The sequence below is a fragment of the Pocillopora damicornis genome, chromosome 7, assembly GCF_964200805.1.
Source record: "Pocillopora damicornis chromosome 7, jaPocDami1.2, whole genome shotgun sequence".
NCBI classification, from domain to species: domain Eukaryota; kingdom Metazoa; phylum Cnidaria; class Anthozoa; order Scleractinia; family Pocilloporidae; genus Pocillopora; species Pocillopora damicornis.
The window spans coordinates 24,323,147-24,344,206 of NC_142676.1; the positions used below are offsets into that span (position 1 = coordinate 24,323,147).

At 37.3% G+C, this 21,060-nt stretch overlaps 1 protein-coding gene and 1 pseudogene across 4 annotated transcripts in view; both read left to right on the top strand.

Moving 5' to 3' along the window:
- LOC113672885 (uncharacterized) overlaps nt 1-21,060 on the top strand; it is a 26,395-nt gene continuing 5,335 nt past the window's right edge. Inside the window, exons 1-31 of one of the 4 annotated variants that reach the window (XM_089212471.1) lie at nt 1-141; nt 733-798; nt 5,307-5,463; nt 8,101-8,154; nt 8,302-8,364; nt 8,862-9,095; nt 9,790-9,955; nt 10,278-10,391; nt 10,863-10,951; nt 11,350-11,415; nt 11,559-11,619; nt 12,338-12,382; nt 12,570-12,739; nt 13,036-13,089; nt 13,433-13,499; nt 13,937-14,118; nt 14,680-14,736; nt 15,186-15,252; nt 15,641-15,822; nt 16,114-16,170; nt 16,426-16,492; nt 16,843-17,045; nt 17,306-17,362; nt 17,585-17,651; nt 17,982-18,196; nt 18,416-18,472; nt 18,784-18,859; nt 19,266-19,413; nt 19,858-20,060; nt 20,270-20,454; nt 20,821-20,910. In XM_089212471.1, coding sequence (XP_089068597.1) covers nt 5,308-5,463; nt 8,101-8,154; nt 8,302-8,364; nt 8,862-9,095; nt 9,790-9,955; nt 10,278-10,391; nt 10,863-10,951; nt 11,350-11,415; nt 11,559-11,619; nt 12,338-12,382; nt 12,570-12,739; nt 13,036-13,089; nt 13,433-13,499; nt 13,937-14,118; nt 14,680-14,736; nt 15,186-15,252; nt 15,641-15,822; nt 16,114-16,170; nt 16,426-16,492; nt 16,843-17,045; nt 17,306-17,362; nt 17,585-17,651; nt 17,982-18,196; nt 18,416-18,472; nt 18,784-18,859; nt 19,266-19,413; nt 19,858-20,060; nt 20,270-20,454; nt 20,821-20,910 — 3,252 coding nt within the window. In that variant the 5' untranslated portion in view covers nt 1-141; nt 733-798; nt 5,307. Of the gene's footprint in view, nt 142-732; nt 799-1,285; nt 1,571-5,212; nt 5,464-8,100; nt 8,155-8,301; nt 8,365-8,861; nt 9,096-9,789; nt 9,956-10,277; nt 10,392-10,862; nt 10,952-11,349; nt 11,416-11,558; nt 11,620-12,337; nt 12,383-12,569; nt 12,740-13,035; nt 13,090-13,432; nt 13,500-13,936; nt 14,119-14,679; nt 14,737-15,185; nt 15,253-15,640; nt 15,823-16,113; nt 16,171-16,425; nt 16,493-16,842; nt 17,046-17,305; nt 17,363-17,584; nt 17,652-17,981; nt 18,197-18,415; nt 18,473-18,783; nt 18,860-19,265; nt 19,414-19,857; nt 20,061-20,269; nt 20,455-20,808; nt 20,911-21,060 lie in introns of those variants that run through there. The other 3 variants (XM_089212470.1, XM_089212472.1, XM_089212473.1) reach the window with 3 other exon arrangements.
- LOC113672882 (uncharacterized) lies at nt 2,159-3,042 on the top strand (annotated as a pseudogene).

The following is a 21,060-nucleotide window of genomic DNA, read 5'->3' on the forward strand; positions in this document are numbered from 1 at the left end:
TTTTGAAAGCTTTTTTCCGTCAGGTTAAGCAGCTTGGAATCTTTCAGTCTCCGCAATAAAACTTTTATGATCTTCGACATCATCCGTAGGATGGTGACAAATGGCGGATGAACGGAATCTTGACTTGTTTACCGAGGAAAGGTGTTATTTGTTGCACTTGTTGTTTTTCTTTTATGATGTTGTTTTTTTAATTCTGTGTTAGAGTATCAGGCAATTTGTATCACGTTATTCCTTTTTGAATTTTAACTACAGTTATGAAACAGGAAATGGGAGAAGCGGACACATTTTTCGTGAATTATTCCGCTTTCACGTAAGAAAAAAACGAACACCATAATAAGAAAAACTGCATAACTGAATGGCAGTTTTTATATGAAACTTATAAAGATAGCTAGCAAAAAATTTGACGCTACAAATATAAAACCATTATGAAACTAGATGTAATGATAAGAGCCATCGATAAAATCCAAGATAAAGGCACATGACATCAATTTATATTAGTCTGAAAACATTAAAACTGGAGACTACTTCCTTGAGCAAACATTTTTAGGTTGTTGGGTACACCAAATAATCCCAATTTAACTCGCATGGAAAAGTTACACCTTATTTTTCCTTTTTGCACGAAGAAAATTTCCCTTATCATAATTTTTAATTTATTTTCGGACATGATGGTAAGCAAGAGGCAAATTACAAATCTCTAGAAGTGTTCCAGTAATTTTCCTTTTTCATCTTTAGATGCTGATGATTTTCGCAGCTGTCTTAGGATGCTGTCATTTATGACACTTCGTTAATTATATTTAGGTGAGTAGCTACGGCTTGCAATTGCCTAACCTTTTAATGGTGCATAGGGCACTAGTGTAAAATTAACTTTGACTATCATTCCGTTTAAGTGATGTAATGTCCTATTGAGCTCATTATAGTATGACATAGTTTTCAACACAACTTGAAACCTCAGTAAAAGGACGAGGCCTTTCGTCACAGAATCAGATAAAAAGAGGCGTAAGAGTTCTTTATGCAATCTTTATACAAGGAGTTTACTTTGTCCTTGATTGCCTGTTATTGGACCAGGTGCATTAAGTTTATCACGTAATGAAAGGATTAAAAAGTAAAAGGGGCCCCTTTCGGGATAAAATTAGGATTTGCGTAAATTTGCAGTGCTAAAAGTATTTTTTAAAAACAAAAATACTCGCAACCCTGTTCATTTTACTGAAAGGAATATTTGTCATGGAAACCATTAAAGTTTTCATCCGAGCACATGATGTTTACATTAAAATGACGGTTTACGTCAGTGGACATGGAAATAACTAGCTAGGGGCCGAGACAACATTTGCTGTGTTGTCAATTTCATCAAAGTTTATCCGACACACGTCGTTCCCCTGCCGAGTGTGAGTTAATACGATTATTGGTTTCACTTATTAGTCACCATTGTCTCCAAACGATGAGTTTAATTCCAATCCAGTACGTTTCCTTGAGGAAATAATAACTGATATTCGCTTCTTGTATCGTCATAATTCTTGCATCAGCTGTATCCACAGAGCACTGGTAACGTTGTATTTAAAGCAGGTTCATGCAGGTAATTTGTTTTGTGAGTTTTTTTTTTTTTCTTTTCTTTTCTTTCTTGATGCACATAACTGGAAATACGTAAACACGTAAAAAATAGCGGTATAAACCCACGTCTCGGAATCTTCCTGACGCCATTGTCAAGGATAATGAAATTTGCGAGTATTGATAATTGCAATAATTTACTCGATATAGGATGCGAGATGAAATTACAGAAATACTTTAACACGGATTGAGTCGGATTACACGTTCAGAGTTGGTTTTAGTTCTCTATATGGGTTACCAAAAACCCATAGAGAACGGTGAGCTATGCGACCTATATTATCGCAACGCACACATACAACTTGCTAAATGGTTCGATAAAAAACTGAAGCCCTTAAACCTTAGTCAGTATACAGCGAAGGATACCGGCTGTGAACTTACGAATGAAATATACCCTTAGATGAAACTTTAGAAATCCTCGCCGACAGAGCTTTCAAGGACAATTGGTTCGATACAACGTACAACTTGAACGGATCTAGTCGATCTCTTGAGTGTAGGCACCAAAGGCCAACTTTTTCAATTCAATGGAGCTCTAAACAAACAGAATGATGGCGTTGCTATGGGGTCCCCGCTCAGGCCTTTACTAGCTAATGTCTTCATGTCCTTTATTAAAGAAACCCTTAAGCGCCATGGAGAGCTCCCATCATTCTACCGCAGATATGTTGATGACACGCTCACTGTAATGCCTGACGCAACAACAGCGACTGATTTCCTACACACTCTTAATAACGTGCACACGTCGATCAAATTCACCATGGAGGTAGAAAAGAATGGCACTGATACTTCCTTTCCTTGACACTCAACTACTCAACCGTGCTCCCCGAATGGAAACCAAGGTTTACTGATTTAAAACCAACTAACACAGGTCTATAACTACAATATCAAAGCCATGTAGACAATTGTTACAAACGGAGTTAATTGGCCGCCACGCTTGATCGCGCACACCGATTATCTTCCTCTTGGACGTATTTCTCTGACGTGCGTGATAGCCTAGAGAAAGTTTCCTCAACACTTAAATACCCCCAACGTCTGATTAATTCCACCATCAACGATTTTGTTCATTCAAGAGTAGCTGGCCAACACCCCTCACAAGGGGCAAAAGAACCAGGGGCCATTGTTCGAGTGTTCATACCATTCAAGGACCAAAATTCAGCAAATTATGTCAAGAAACAACTCAAGAACCTCAACCTTAAACTGACAGACAACTGTCCAACCCGTGTTCGTTAGCCGTAAAATCAACTAAGACCTAAAGGTACAAGAGAAAAAGCCACAGATCGTAAACCCACAATGCATTGTTTTTCGTTTTTAATGTGATCTGTGCGATGCAGGTTGTGTGGGCTATATGCGCGGACACTTACACGTACGCGTAGACGGACATAAACAACGGTCATCTTCTATTCCTTGGCGAGGTCCTACTGAGGCGAGGTCCTACTGAGGCGCTTCGATGTTCTAAAGAAATGCAAAAATAGATTCGATTGCTTGGTGCACGAGATGTTATTCATCAGAGAACTAAAACCAACTCTGAACATGCAATCCGACTCAATCCGTGTTAAAGTATTTCTGTAATTTAACCTCGCATTTCTTTATCATTGATTGCTGATAATATATTTCAAATAGTGCCAATTGTATTTCTTGCGAAATTGAATTAGAATTTCGTCCACATGTATTTGTGAGGAAAAATAGGCTGGTTGTGTTCATTAGAGGCTTATCTTCAAAAAATTTAAATATAAAAATGCATAATTATATAGGTGTTCATCGAGTAATGTAATTATTAATGAATATATTTAGGAAAGAACTAAAGAACCATAATAGAGACTGTTTTGTTGATTGACGCGTGATTAATAGAGGCGTGTAGATGTGTGTAACCTAAAAAGGTTACGTGGGCGGCTGAGTAGACGAACGCACATAGAATGTGAAGCGATCTTTAATAATTGTAGAACATAGCGCTGAGACGTATTTGTGTTTGATCGAAGTAGCGATTGAGTTTGTGTGGTTCGAACTAAAAGAAAATACAACAGAGACTAAGCTAAGAAAAATGCGTTGCGAAATGTAACATTAACCTGACTAAAAATGAAGCGATTGCGCAGAAAACTGAATACGAGAACTACACCAATAATATAGACAAAAGGTAAACATCGTAAATGTAAAATAGATAAGACTTACTTTGGTCTAACTCCTACTGATAGCAGATAACTGACAGCGAAAGCATCGAGGAACAAACTAATAGCGATGATTTAGTAACGATGATCGAAAATCGAACCTTATAATGCCAATTGATTGGAGACAACAAACTTATTATGTAATAATCATTAACTAACGAAGACTGATTGATAAAAATAAACCAGAACAAACCGATAATAAATTAAAGAGTGTACGAACTAAGCGTTTCGAAATTAGCAAAATGGAATTTCTCCTCGAGTGTTTCACTCGATAGCTCACGAGTGAGCGCAGCGCACGAGTAAGATGTCGAGTTGAACACGAGAAGACAAATTTCATATCTACGTGCGCCCATGTATTATTCTCTATTTATCTGATAAAGAATTGGAAACAATATGTTCTCTATTGTATTTTACCCCGGAAACAGGATCGGCTAATGCATGATTCACGCACTGAAAATCGAATAAGCGCCGTTGTACTGATGCACTTCGAATAGACGTGGTACCATTGCAGCTTCTCTTTCTAAAATAAGCAGGAGTGTGAATGAGTACCGGAAATTGTCTGAGACAACTCATGAATCATTGGGATGGTTGGTCGGAAGGGAGGAATTAGCTACGATAGACTGACGTCACAATACTTCCTGTCAGAATATATTTGCTCCGGTTGCTTCATGCTTTTGCAGTTGTTCTCGTACATGACATATTTCATCATAAGTTTTTTGGCCGGTTCGTTTATCATGCATATGGCTGAGGAATTAATTCAATACTTCGCAGTTAACAGCGGAAAAGTATAGTTATGATGAAACGTTATGTCGTCGAGGACCTCTTTTGAAAAACCTTGGTTGGCTATAAATGGTTTTTTTTTTCTTTAATTCCTTTTTCATTTCTTTTTCTCTTCTAAATTTAGACCCCAAGCCTGCGCGGAATCACACTTAGAGAACAAATAGAGTGACATTCTCGACTCAAAAAGTTTATAGAAAAAAGTAGAAACTGTTACCAATTTTATTTTCTATTCATAACTTCTAGAAAAGTACCACTCCTGAGAGTCACCTCTAACCCTAATATGTAACTAAAAATAAGCACTTTTATCAATCAAAATTTTTGCGCGTACAAAAGTTTTGAATGGATCAGTGTGAGTTTCCTAGCGAGAGGAAAACGTATCAATTCATTGCTGAGAGCAATTATCACTCGTTCCGCTCTAAATATTCCGTTACATCGGCCTCAGCTGCATTTCTTCTTCTTTTTCTGTTATTACAGTCTCTGAAAATTACAAAAATTTGTTCACTTTTGGATTCTTTTGCTCCTGGTTATCATCTAAAATCTACTTACATCGTTTGTGGCCAAATATGCATATTAATTCCTCTTATTCACGTCATTGACCTCCGCCAATCAATATTCCTGTTTTGTTTGCCTCATAGCTAATCGTTTATAAAACAAATGCGTAGACGATCTCTGATAATTTTCCGTTTTCTTCTAAGGTTGATTAATGTGCAGAGGGTCTCAGCAATATTAGACTTCACTGTCTCTCAACTTCTCAACTTCTTTTTGTAGGATGGCGTTAGAAGTTCGCTTTCTTCACGATGGTCATCTCGTCAGATTCTTCTTCCTCACTTGCGTGGCTATGTGTTGTTTGAGTGTCCAAGGATTTTCCATTTCTTATGACAAAATTGTAAAAAAAGCACGTTGTACCGCAAATTGTTATACTCAGGTGAGTTCAAGTTAAACTCTAATAATTCTTTTCCATTCTTTGCGTTAAATGAGTCGATAGTAAAAAACGAGACAAATGCTACGATATTGGGGTCTATTGTTCGTTTCATGAAAAAAGCTGAAGATCGAGTTCTACTGATTTCAGTTATTTGCGCATTTTGTAGTAATCAGATGTTATTCCTTGAAGTAATTCGCCCGCCACCGGATGTTAGTTCGGGGTCGGATGGCAAAATCAAAACTACGATCAATATTCTCGACTAATGACTGCTCTTAGTGTGAAATGTTTCAAATCCTATTGCTAGGGGGAAATCAGCATCATATGCTCTCTAAATTAAAATATCATGCTGGGATGCGACGATATTCGTTTGCTAACTGGCAAGAGGGCCGGCATCCAACGCGGAAATTAATAAAACCAATAAATGATGTCATACCTGCTAACTGATCGAGATCGACCAGCTGTTTTTATGTAACACCTGTATTAAAAAGATCTCATCAAAAATGTAAGAGATCCTAAATTTATCAACTCTAAAATGCTTGGAACAAATCATTTTGATCATTGGAATTTTATCATGTGCGTGTTGAGTCATAAAGTGTTTGTGGATCGGTGACGCATGTCCAAGAAGACACAAAGAAAAGAGCGGTTTCCGTTTTCAGGTCAAAAAGCCGCACTTTAAATAACATCCCACAAAAACATTGCTTTGTTTGGCGAATTAAAAACTCACTTGTATTGAATTTTTTTTCTGTTCCTACTGATAATTGCCTCTCTTAAGTGGTTTTCGAGGTGTCCGCGCAAAAAGCTAGTCTATTATACATGCACACCAATTGATTACTTTGAAATTAAACGTCTAGATCTTTCTTCAAATATTCCTTATAATTTAGATTGTTTTTAAAAAAAAAATGAAAATATAGTTTTGATTGAAAAAGTAAACTTCATCTCTAACTTTAACAGTGAAGATAGGACTCTCGACTTTGAGAACAGTACATATAAAAATATATAAAATTCGCTCAAAGAGCTGGTTATCGCTTCACAGTCAAGTAGTCTTTTCAGACACGCACTCAAGATCATAACTTAATTCTTAGTGAACAATCTCTTGCGCTTTACATGATATAAGTTTCTCATTTGCATTCTCATTTCTCGACTAGAGCGTGTTAATAACATACAAAGCACACTTCCATAAGTTTTGGATCCACTTTTTTACTCCTGTACCAACATTTTGAATACGTAGAACTGCAATTGTATAATTACTGATATAATCGTTTAACTTTGATCTCTCAATTCTCTGGTGCCTTTTAATTTCCATTGATTTTCGACCGTACTAAGGTAAAGAAGAAAGTGAAATCGCCTGCGAGAATCCTTCTTCTTCTTCTAAAATAAGTACAGATTTTTAGTTCGTGATTAACCCTTAGGTTGTAGAATAGACTCGAAATTTTTTGCACTATCCTAAGGCTAAGTTTGTGTTAATAATTAGTTTTTCAATTTCTCGTTCCTAAACAACAAGCTTACACAAACAAAAATACTGGCCTAACGCTAAGTCCAAGTAAAATGATTAGCGCTGGTCCTTCTAACGTTCATATGGCCACTTTTGAAAGTGAATCGTCTGAACAAAAGCTCCTGTAAATAATTTTAAAAAAATAAGGTTACAGAGAGTCGATGGCTTTTCTTTTGCACATGATCAATTTTGCAGAAAATTTTCCTCAGTTAAAATAAACTTTCGGTGACCCAAAGACCTTCATGAACAATTTGAAAGTTTTTGTTCGAATGATCAGTAAGGTCAGTCATATTAATACCTCATTTCACACTTTACATAGTAACAGTCTTTTTCGTAAAAAGAAATAAAAACAATCCATAGATCTATAGGCTAGGGCTAAAGTCATTTGGGAAAAATCAACTGCTCTGTTGTACTAAAATGTAAAATGTAAATGCAAACTTTTGATACAGACAAATTTCAATAAATTTGTTAATATATCAAGCAACCGCGTTTTCTTTGCAATTTGCCGCCTGCACCAGAGAGAATTCTGAGAGCAAGCTGTGGCAAGAATGTATCTGTCTTGACAGAAAGAAAAAACCGAGGGTTGATGTGAAGCTCGATTATCATCCGTTTCGCAAAGCTGTATGAAGTCTTTATTCCAATAGAATCCTTAGCTTATTTCCCGAAATTTCCACAGCAAAATCAATGTGTTTATCATGACGTCATTACTTTGTACGTTGCTAAGAGGCAAAAAATGATAGGAAAAAACTTTCGGCTCATAAAAAGATCAAAATAATTTAAAATGGCGAAGAGAGGAAGAAAAGGAAATCTAAGAAACTAAATGGAAAAAGCCAAAAACATGTCAGAAAGGCTTTCCAAAAAAAATCCATCTTCGAGTAGTTGTAATGTGACAAATGAATTACGAATGATGCTTTCAATTCTTTGGGTGGTAGAGTTGAGTCGGTACAGGCAGCGGTAATTCCGTTGCAATTTTCAAGTAAATATATATGGTTATTTACCGATGCACCGAAGGAACTTTCTATTATTTTCAGCGCGAATGTAAAGGATCCTCAATAAGATTATACCCTGAGAAAGTTTACAGTTTCAAATTATTGATCCTCAAAACAAATACATATCAGTTGATAATTCTTTGTATGCTCAAATTGTAGTATGCAGTTCATAACGATTCAGAGAAAATTTGTGAAAGTACATCTTGTACCAAGGTAAGTCCTTTGACACATTTTTTTCATGTCATGCTTGGTCACGATGACGTTACGATGAAGACAGAATGACAATGATAAAAATGACGATGATTATGACAATAATTCTGTTTGATAATCAGTATTTTTGTCACCTTTACCTCTTTTAAGTGTTTAGGACCATGTGGGAATGTAATTTTGGGCCACTCTGAATCACAATGTCTACAAAATTGTGTAAGTACGAACCCTCTAGACCTATTATTTGAAAGAAAGCATATCAAACTCTTAGGAATAACTAACGATGGAATATTTTACCATTCAAAGACATCAGTGTTGGTTTCGCCATATACACACAGTAAAAAACTGAATTCGCTTCCCCAGTTGAGGTCATAGCTTATTCATGTGTACTGTATCTATTGCATCATAATAAATCAACGATAGCTAGCTTACATGATCCAATACTATTTTTGAGCACTTATTGAATATAAGCAATGCTTTTCATATAAGTTTTAAGAAGTAATTTGTCATCAGTTTGGTAGGAGATCGCTTACTTTTGTTTTACTTCCTCTTCAAATTGCAACTTTGCAAGATAGAGCTAGCTTGCTGTCACCTTCCAAAAATATTTTGCGGGAATATTCCTCTTCATTCAAAAACCTATAAAGAAAATCAGCAGTAGTTAACAGTTAAAAGGATCGTTATCTGTAACCAAAATTTTATTACTATTTTTGCAGGGAAATTCAAGCAGCTGTGTGGCAAGTTGTGAATTTGTGGAGCAGTTGAACAGCTTTGCCTCAATACAAGAAGGTGACGGCTCCAAGATTCCGACACCGAGCATACCAAGAGTGATAAATATGGACCTCACCTCTTTATCGCTGCAGTGGGATCCTGTGCAAAATGCCAGTGGTACTCCTGTGTACTTGATTACAGTGAACACAATGGGCGATTATTCTTCAACGTATACCAATGTGCGTATTTACCATCCTGAACCCTGGAAACCACAGGGTCGGTACTGTTGCGATAAGCAGATTCCACAGTTTCCCTCGCTCAAATATCAAATTCATTGAGAAACACGGGAACCAGACGAGATAAAAAATATTCGATTAAACTCGAGTTACTCTTAAATTCTGAACGGTCAAGTCACGCTCCCTCTGTTTTGTATTTGAACTAGCAATTTTTAGAGAAGTTGTTACAAACGTTTTTTACAAGTCGTAAAATTGCTGAACGTCTGTCTCCTTGAAGGAAGTAAGTCGCGCATAAAAAGGAAGAGGTTGCTCCACGTCGCGCTACATTTTGGTATTTTCCATTCCATGATCGCTGCAAAATTTTCCCTCAGAAACTACCGCCGAGAAAGCTACGAAGAGCTATTTCCCATTAATCGCTAAACCTTAGTTTCCATTTATCCACTCATCAGTCCATTCATCGATTAATTCATTCATCCATTTATACTTTTATTCATTCGTTCATTCGTTCTTCCGTGCGTTTATTTTTCCATTCATCAATTTATTGACTCAACTACATCGTTCAGTTAGTGTGAGTCAGTTTTTTACTTACCTTTCCAACTTTTTCAGACTTTTATTTTGATTAAGCAGGATTTCAGTCATATTAAACACAGAATGATTACATAAACATATTGGGTCTCATTTTCTCTAATTTTGGCAGGTGTTCACAAGCCCTCGCGCTCTTCTTCGTACCGCTGTTGAGTTGTGCAGTTCGCTCCGCAAGCGCAATTCCCGCCAAACATTTAATGGGATGTTCTTCGCATTCAAGGTTGCAGTCGTTACAGAGAATTCATCAGTCAGTAACGGAGAACAGACGAGTGCCATATGTAAGTTGCTTTGATACATATGTCAAATCTTTCGGATCTTCATGATTCTCCTCCTATAATAACCTTTCATCCTCTGGAATATATCTTGAGGAAAATAAATACTGATAGCTAAGCAGCCATTGGGAATCTATGGAACTCCACATACGTGCTGTACACAGCTATTGTAGAAAAGTAAAGGAAACTTCGCTTAGGCAACGATAAGAACAATTATCCATTCGGGATGAGCGGGCATGCTTCTCCATTTGTAGAGCACCTTTCCTCCCTGTAGTTGTAAACGATGGGGAATATTAATAGCTTATCGCCTTTTTTTTTTTTTTTTCAGCCCTACCACAGCCTGCTCCAGTCAGTGACTTGGCATTAATAAGTCTTGTCTATGACGGTAACGGCTATAAAAGCAACAGATTAAAGCTGACGGCCAATTGGACTCAGTCAAAACGTATGTACATGTACTGAATGTAATTACTTGTTTGACAGACAGGCAGATAAATAAGTTTTTCGAAAACGATACAAACATACCTCGTATTAACCGCTGTAGAGGCTTAATACTGGTTGATCCCTCTTGTGATCTACTTTCCAACCTTTTGAGGCAAAATTCGCTCTAATTCGAATTGGCTATATGGGGGGAAGGGGGGAATGGCTATATGGGAGGAAGGGGGGAATGGCTATATGGGGGGAAATGGCTATATGGGGGGAAGGAGGGAATGGCTATATGGGGGGAAGGAGGGAATGGCTATATGGGGGGAAGGGGGGAATGGCTATATGGAGGATGAGAGGGAGGAAGATAGGACCTAGTTGTGGACGTGGCTGACTACAGAACGTCCAAGTACTGCTTGCACTACTTTTCTGTTGCAATCATATAAGTTTTAACTAGTTACTAACTTACTTTTGTTCTTCAACGAAACAAAAGAACAAGAACTAATTTCGGACCACTTCATGGTGTGGAAATATGAATGCTTTTTAGACAATGGCGGTACTCGGAGAGTGAAAAGGACGGGGGTAGGTGAAGAACCAGTGTAGCTAACAATACATGCGCACTTTTCCATAAATAATTATAGGAACCTCTCTTCTGGAGGCTGAAAATTGACCCAGAAGTTAAGAAAATGCTGACTAACGCCCAACCAGAGATTATGCACTTTTTTTTATCAATTTGTATTGAGCTGAAACCAGCTAATAAAAGCTGAATACTGTAGTAAGCTAACTTTTCTCGATATAGTTATAGCACGTATGCTTAAAGGTAAACTTACTAGAAACTGAGCGATCTCTAGGGGATAAATTACGTTCAAAAGACAAAGTTTGAAACTCTGTACTATAAGAAACTGAAGAACTTTTATCCCTTAGTCCCAATGTGTGTTATTTGATTTCATCATCACTCAACACTTTTTTATTTGTTTTAGTCGACTGACCCTGTTGGAGACATGACACTTAGTGAAAAATTAAAGAAATGCAGAAATACTTTAAAGGTAGGAAATGTTTATATGCTGTTATGTTTTGTGTACAGGTCTATGCGGAGTTCTATATCACACGTATTAAGCTAACACAGAAAACCAAGTATTTTGCAAATATTTAAGAGGGTAATAGTTCGCTCTATATTTTTTGACTGCAGGTCTACGCAATGTCACACTGCATACAGAGCAATGCAACAAGTATAACGTTTGAGTATCCTGGTAAGAATTCCCAATGTTAGATAATCGATCTCTCATACTGTAGCTAATTCACCTCACCTCACTTCACAGCTTAAGTCGTTTCTGAGGCTGGCAAGCATTCAAACTGAGATTAGGAGTAATCAAGCAGCTTGAAAGTACGCTCTTTATGCTTTCATCAGCCATTGCACAGTTTATGGGTTCCGTTAGAGAACATCCTAAGCAGTTCCATGGCAATTAATAAACCATTGCATATATTTACAGGGTAATTAAGTACTATAAACTGAGTTGATAACGTAAATTGGCCACTGTAAAGCGTTTCAAAGCTAACGTTTCGAGCTTTAGCCCTTCGTCAGAGCGAATGAGCATATATTAACAGACTGTCAGACACCTTCAGGTGCCTTAATTGTGTAGAACATAAGATTCATATTCCAATCACCAAGCCCAAGTGACTTTAAATGCACCAAGCAATAGGAGAACAGCCAGAATTTCCGAAACATGGGATAGTAGGGGGAGCACATCAGCTACTGCCATGGACCTCGCGAATTTTTGCCGTCCCTTGGGTCACAAGTAGATTCAGTAAGTTGTTGATTTTCACCTCAACATTTTATACACGTCGCAAATTTGCCACTCTCGACTCTCATTTATCCAATTTCTTCATCAAATGCGCTAAAGTGATGGAAGAACGCATCTGCAAAATTACATACATAACACTATTGATTTTCATGTCTTTACTTGACAGGATGTGCGAATATCACCGGTTATCCCGTGGACCTATGCTATGAATGTAAGAAATACTTTTTGCTGGTTAGTTTTTGAACCATCACTGAATGCTTATCAAGAAGACATCTCTGATGCCTTTGCTATTTGGTTGAACGCCACTGCTTATATGACTTGTCGTGCAATCGTTTTCATTCATTTTTCACGTCGCGTTGCAACGTGAATTTTACTGCCGTGATGCCTTTACTTTACAGTCGATCCTCCAGGATCACCAGACAAGGATAGGCAGGTCCGAAACCTCAGCATTAGTTCGATTGCTATTGAAGAGGGCTATAGATTCAATGTGAATTTGACATGGATTCCTCCTCTGTATCCCTACAAGACAATAGAGATCTATTACATCCTTCGCTATGGTTCCACCACTGTAAGTACATTAAGGATAGTAATTGTTAGAGCTGTGTCAATCAAAGGGGCAGAAGAACCCCGCTAGCTCTTGAACTGTCACAGGAAACGGAAGAAAGTTCGATATTCCGTGAGCTTTAACTTACTCATCACCAATCATCTTTAAAGGGAGGGGGAGAGGGAGGGGGAGGGGTAACCGTAGCGACAGGATACTCGGAGAAAAAAAATTGGCTTTTTACCCGCTTCTCTTCTACAAAGCTAAAAGTTTATAGTTTAAAACCCCAAAATTAATATATGATTTCTCCACCTTTTTTTAAGAAAACGTCACACTCATTCAAGTCATTAGCACCCGCTGAAACTTTTGAAGTAACGGTGAGGATTTATCTCTTGGCGAATGTTTCTGATATGTTAAATGCAAGTTAAGAGAGAGAATTTCTTTTGTAGCCTAGCCTGTTCCCGCAGCATAACATGAACAAGAGAAGAGAGATAGTATTTTCAAATTTGCAAAGTTTTCAGTTTATTGCGAGGGAAGAAACACAGCAGATGACTGACTGACGAAGCTTCTGAATTAAATCTAGTACGGAGAGGATTAGTTGCTGCATTTTTTTCATGGGAATGCCTTTTTTCGAATAAAAAACAATCTGCAAAATCCGTAAAGCAATGTAATATTGTCTTGACAATAATAACAAAAAGTTGTGTGGTTGCTTCCCCTCAGGTTTTGCCTTTTTTCCAGAATTCTGCACCTGTAGGTGTTGCTAACACTATTTCAATATCTACCCCTGGTAAGAAAATTAGAACATTAAACTGTCACCTGGCAACCGAAACTAAGTAAATAGTCTGAATTTAGATGTTGATTAGAAAGTGGAAGTACATGAAGAGGGTCTCAATAGGGGAAACCGTTAGCTGTAGAACAGCCATATAAAATTAGACGTTAGGCTTGAAAATTAACAAATTTTAACCGTTAGCACTAAAAAAATAAATAAATAACCGTAGAATTTCTTCCTATCAACATAAAGTCATTTTCGGTCATTTCCGGTCATTTTTGGTCATTTTGGTTTGACTGTTATCGTAAAATAACCAGCATTTTAACTGTTAGTCATAAGAGCCATCACCCCATTGAGACTCTACAATAATCAGTGGGTAGTTCATGTTGGTGAGAAGAAAATCAAATCTTGTAAAACTTTACTAACTCTAAATATTGTTGTTTTTCTTTTTACAGCTGTTAATCCTGCTGAGTTGGTGGTGCGAAACTTGGAGCTCAACGATTTCATCTTTTCACCACAAACGGGGACCTTTGACTTAAATGCGACTTGGCACCAGCCCTCTTTAAACTACAGCCGTGTGCTATGGTACTCCATCAGCTACCAAGTGAATGAAGGAAGTAAACGCTCTCTCAACACCGTAAGTATTGCAAAAGATTCGTCATTACAGAAAGTCTCTGACGTCACAGCAGCCACATTTCTCGGTACCAAACTAATCAAATAGTGGCCATGTTGAAATGCAATTTTTTTTTCAACCCACTAAATTTGTACAGTTAGAGTTTTTGCTGGAAAGACCATATACAAGAATGAAAATTAATCACAATTGCCCAAACGATGGCTATTAATAAGTGCACATAGATAGTGGACAATGTAGATAGATCTCGGGTTGTTTTGATTTATGACCATTTACGGTTAAATGAATGTACGTCTCAACGACTGCCTATTTGCAAATTGACTCCCTCCACTATATCCTTTCCATTTCCTTACTACAATCGATGAATCGGCTTGACAAGACAAATATAAGCCATAAAAGTAAATTAATTTCCTATCTTGGAAAGCACGTTTTCTAATACCCGGAACACCAGTAGTCTTCAGCAAACGTTTGATATCCACCTTTCACCTATACGTGAAAGCTACCAACACTCAGTTAATAGATGTCTTCTCCACTTGCTCATTTAATTATTGCTATTCATCTTTACAGAACAAAACATATTCTATCATTCATGGAATCTTACATGGAGAGCCTGTTTCATTCGATGTAAGTGCGTTTTACCGTTTCACTTCGACGCTATACTTTTACAGTGGGCAAGCCACGTCAATTGTATTAATGGCACGTCCTGTGGTCGAGTTTATCAAAAAGCAGTTTTGTGTGAGTGATCCTTGTATCAATGGTCGCTATGTGACATCTCGACTAGTGACCTCTGCCTCAGTTTCTCTCTCTCTCTGTCTCCGTCTATTAAATCTGCCGTTTGTGTGACGAGCCGAAACGACGGTTACAAATCAAGCTACTTGCTCCACTCCATCGCTCTGACTAAGGGCTAACACTCGAAACTCCAGATTTGAAACTCTTTACGGTGGCCAATTTACGCTATCAACACAGTTAATAATACTAAATTACCCTGTTATACTCTCCCACCGACGCAGCATTACCGTTTTATTCGAAACTTACCCCCTTTACTTACTGCACTGTCGTATCTTTTTCTACAGATCACACCCGTCTTTACGCATTCTGATATTATTGGAAGGGAAAAGGAAATGGTCAACAGTGCTCCTCGTAAGCGACTCAACTCACTTTTGTGACCTGAGAGCATTGGCTTTGAAAGTTAATGTTGACCAATCATTGTATTTTGCGCTTTAGATAACGCTTGTAAAATAACATTTCTTAAGGGATTTGAGGCAAAGTAAAAGATTCCAAGATTTCTGTAAGAGACACAAATGTAGAAATATGATCATTGTTAAATTACAACCCTATTTTCTACTTTCTACTTCTGATCTAACGCTGTCTAAAACTTGGACGATCTTAATCCACTAAGTCAGCGGAAGGTTCTCGCTTCTTTCATTATCCTTTTCATTTTTTATTTATGTATTTATTTGGATAGGTTTATTTTGTTTCATTTTCAGCTAATCATGGATTAATTTTTGTTCATAAATCTTTTTAAAAGGCCCCAATTCGTCCCATATTGTGGTGCAGAACTTGGACTTTGAAAGTTTCGTCTTGATACCTTTGACTGGACAATTCCGTTTAAATGTCTCCTGGAAAAACCCTTTCTTCAATTACAGCCAAATTTTATCTTACTCTGTCTCATTTAAAATAGACGGCGGGGACGAAAATGTAACGCAAACGGTAGGTAATTTTCTATGTAAATCACTGGCAGAAATGATTAGTTTTGTTCTTCTGCCAAACTTGTACAGAAAGTATTTTAAACTTAAAGAAGCTACTTCAACTTAAGTTGTTTTCTAGTAGTAGCCCCTTAGAAATAAAAAAAATATTAGAGTGATGTAAGTTATTGATCTGTGAGATTCGGTCGATAACCTGTTACTACGTTGCTACACACATATTATTGCTGTATACATATTGCTCAACTTATTCCATGTACTCTCAAACTTACACTTGTACATTTCACGTTTTCTTTAGAACAGGACCTATTTAATCATTTATGGAATCACACACGGAGAGCCAGTAACAGTTAGTGTAAGTATTGCATTTTAAGAGGTAAACAGAAGTGTCACCTTTCATCACCGTTTCATTAATCGCCATGATCTGACTTACAATTGGATTTCACTTTTCCTTGATAATGCATTGCTACCAGCTGTTTGACGCAATTTCTTTCATGCATCGAAGCAAAAATTTACACACTCACTCACAAAATATACTATTCCACAGGTCATACTGACTTTTCGAAAATAAGGTTTCGGTTTTTTATTTGTTTATTATTTTTTTTTACAGGTTACCCCACACTTTGCCAACAGTAGGATTCAAGGAATAAGTTCCTCTGACACATTTAACGCACCTGGTTAGTAACTCAACCCGATGATCATTTTATGGGAATCCGGCTAAGAAAGAATTCACCTGTAGCTATTTCCACCTCGCTTCACATCCCCTTCCACTTTCAAACCATTGCGAAAAGCTTCCTAATAGTTCGCTGCTTTCCCTACATACTTCTGTAAGGAGGCAGGCAGGCTCTGAGAGTAAAATTTCTCTCTCGGGAACTCACCTACAATGAACCCCTAGTCAGGGTTGTGGGTACGGGCTCCAACATTTCCAGCCGACTGTTCAGCGCGCGAGACATGAGACCACTGTTTCTTTAACCAAATTATGATGATAATGGTGATCATGATACATGCCTTGTTTGTATCCCTTCAGTGCCTCCTGATGGCGAACTCATGGTACAGAATCTCAACATTGCAGGAAAGTTTGTCGAACATGAACAGAGTAACACATTTGCCGTGAACTTCTCGTGGGAACCACCATCTTTCAAGTACAAGCAAGTCGCTTATTACAACGTGTCATGCCATTTCTCAGGTTATCCACGTGATGAGTTTCAAAGTTATACCAAAACCAACTTGGTAAGTATTAAAAGCCTAACAAAATTTAAAACTATGGGGTGTTTGAAAACACAGTCATCAAAGATGCATTTTGGACCTATTGTCCATCAATTTTGAGCGGGTTTTATCATGTGAAAAGTACGTTCCACCCCGAAACAGTCTCTCTGGTAATTTGAAAGGCAATAGGTTACTCTTTGATCCACTTACTGTTTTCCTTATGTCATCATCATGTGTTTAGGTAGTACAAATCTATTCATGAATTATTCATTTATGTCTTACAGCAAAGAACATTATTCAGAATAACAGGAATACTACCACAGCAACGTGTCAACATCGAGGTAACTAATTTTGCCAAGTGATTGAATCCAAAAGAAAAAACAGTTAAAAGACGGAGGACGCTGAATGAATAAAGATCTGAAAAGCAGTCTAGTGAGATTTATTATCACCTAGATATAAAATAAAAATTAATTCAAGCATAGTTTTACTCCTCATCTGTCATTTTTTCGTTGGATCATTAAACTGTAGGATTGTCTGACTTCGCCATTTTTTTCCTTTTGTAGGTAACGCCTTTTTACAGCAACAAGTACATTAGAGGAAAACGTAAGGAAGCAGAACGTACTGCACCAGGTGAGTCGCTACATAAGGTTTTAATGAGTGTAGGTAGGCTTAGAATTATAAAATCTCAATTGAACTTAGTTTACAAAAAAGCAACAACGCCAATGACTTTAGAAAACAAAGCTATAAATCAAAAATATATTTTTGTCATTAGTCACAGAAACGAGGGGGCAGATATTAATTACAAATGAGTAATTCCAACCCCTCATGAAAAAAGTAAAATGAGACAATAACTTATCGACAGCGTTACACAAAAAATCACCACAACCGTGTCCATGATTAAAAAACCATTGCAAATATGTCTCCTATACATGAAGCCACTCTTCGTTTGAATACATCCAGGACCTAGAACGGAACTGGTGAAAGTTGTTGGCCTGAGACATAGTGGACTGGTGTCTAGCGCAGGCGAATCATTTCGCACGACAGTGTCATGGCAGAAACCGCTGTTCAACCACAGCACAGTTCAACATTACAGATACAAGATAAGCAACATCTCGTCGAAAACTGTTGGAAAGAAAACGAGAAGGGCTATTGACTTCGACACAGACCTTACCACGGTCAGTGAAGTTCCTGAAACTGTTCATTCATCATTATTCATCTCTCTATTCATTATATGATGGTTTATGGATTTACAGATTCATTCATCGACTTGCGTAGGCATGGATATATTTTTCAAAATGTGCTTGCGATCTGTTGTTTAGTCTTAAACTAATACATAATCGTAACATATATTTAAAAATACCAGCACTAAATTGCAATTTACTTTGTCATTACAGAGATCTAATAACGTCACAATCGACGGAATCCAGATGGATGAAGAATTTGAGTTTAAGGTAATTTTCGAACCTTTATTTTTGGGGATTAATCTCGAAAGACTGGGTAAAATAAACAAAACTAAAATCTAGATATAAGAATAGTTCATAAGAAGCGTTTTAAGTTTGCAATCGATCAAATTTAATTTTTTAACATCAACAGAAATGATGCCTAAGTTTTATTTCTGGACCGGTATCACTCATTTCAATTTCGACCGAGAAAACAGTTGATCAAGAGTTCTGCTTGAGTCCAATCCATTCATCTTCTTTATTTATTCATTTAAATAATAACTCCTACACTGTTCGTCGTTTTCCTCGTTTGTTGTTAACAGGTTATTCCAGTTTTTGAAGTGAACAATATCATGGGGCAAGAAGACAGGATATCGATCGTCAGAACTTCTTCATATGGTAAGAGAACAATACCAAAGTTCCTTTCGAGCCGAATGTTTCTAGATGATTTACACAGTATGGCTACACCCCCAAATAAAAACAGGATCATGGTTGGATTTATTTATAAGTTCCAAAAAGACATGGTAATGTTAAAATGCAATCATAATGGTGAAGAGAGAGACTAGAACACTCAAATGCAGATCATGTATTACGATTGCAAGAATTAATAGGCTGGCTTGTTACTATGTACTGTTTGAACAACGAAATGTAAGGACAGTTGGTGATTAAAAAACGTCTATGGCCAGTTCCTTGAACTTAACAGATCTGTTGGCATTATTCTCTGACGAGATTATCGTGTTATAATTAGCTATGGACAAGTCGTTTTCCTTTATTACACTAATATCACTTATTCATTCCTCAACAGACCCTCAGGTCTCGCATCCAATGTCTTCAGGTGAAATAATTGCACTAGTTATCGGTTCGTTGCTGTTAATTTTGGTTGCACTTTGTTTAATCGCCTGGTATCACAGAGAGAGACAGAGGCGTCTTAAGGCTGACGGACTCATTCCAGGGTAAAAGGCATTCTACTGCGTAAAATAGAGTCCATTCAATCAAAGTAAATTACCTTTTTCTTTAATAAAGAGAAAAAATCTTTCGTCTATCTGAAGGGAACACTCAAGTACTAGTTTTAATTAGTAGACGAACGCTAGAAAGAAACATTTTACATTTTGGATCATCTCTTATACGCACTGACAAAGCTGCTCTGATTAAATGGAATTTTTTAAGTAAGACCCCCTTGTGAAAGTTTGCAGAGAGATCCCTTAAACAAAAGTGGGAAATATTGCGAAAAAAAATTTGTTTTGAAAACACTTTTGAACACCTTTCACCTTTTTATCGATGTCATTGGTACCACCCTCTAATGTCACTAGGATGGGTCACGTGGCCCATGTAAACTCTCAGTTTTCTCATTTGTCTTCGTGTTATTCATCGTGATATTTCTGCTTTTCATCCCACAGTAAAAACGGTTCGATAATAGACCAGTGGGAGGTTGATCCGGACCGTGTGACCCTGGAAGAGGAGATTGATGAGGGAGCCTTTGGAAAAGTGTTCAAAGGAACTCTTAAAGGACCATCTTCACTATCATTTAATTCCACTTTGAAAGCCTCGCGGACCATAAAAGGAAATAATGTGTGCACAGTCGCAGTGAAAATGCTCCATGGTAAGTATTATTTCTCCGTTGTACAATAAATAGACTGTACTCAAGAAAAGCAGGTGATGATGTAGTCTGAAGGTTCTGATGAGACTGATATGATACCAGGGTTACCGCATTGCAATGAAAAGGAAAGAAGATGTAATGATAAGACGCACCTCTTGAATAAATATTTTTTCACAAGTATGATCTGCAAGCTATGCATATTTTCCTTTCAGACATGGGAGACAGCGACCAAAGAAGAGATTTTCTGGAGGAAATTAAACTCATGAAGGATGTGGGATCACACAGGAATATCGTGAACATACTGGGATGCTGCACTATACAGGAACCTATGTTTTTACTTCTTGAATATGTCCCGTACGGAAGCCTCCTTAAATATCTCAGAAAACACCGTGGAAAGGTAACTGATTGCAAGTTACATAGATGAATGTATGTAATAACCGCTTTCGTTTACAACGCTGTTAAGTCACCTTGCCATGTAGAATTGTATTTTATCCCTGTTATTCAGGCTTTTTTTTACTGCGATGGTGATTAGTAAACATTTGATTATTATTATTATTATTATTATTATTATTGTTATTATTATTGTTATTATCATTAATATTATAATTAACTCCCCTAGTCTATTGAGGATCTGTAGCTTTATAGCACAAGGCAACAGAGGGTAATGGTCACGACTTTAACGTCGCCTGCTTGAAACTGCCTTTCATTTTTTTTCCTTAAGAGGTCTATAAAACCCTTTCAACCTTTTCATGTCTCCCCTCAGATGAAGGAGAATCTTGCAGAGACCCCCCGCGGACCGTATCACTCGACCTACTGTGAGACATACTGCACAAAGGAAGGGATATCCATTAAGGTATATATAAGGCTTCGCCAATCTTACTCTATGTTACGTAACAACGAATGCCTTTCATTTAACAAATGTACTCCTGTTTTTCTCGTTACCATATTACCATTGAACTGTGACATGGTTACTGCACGATATGACAATGATACATCCAAATTA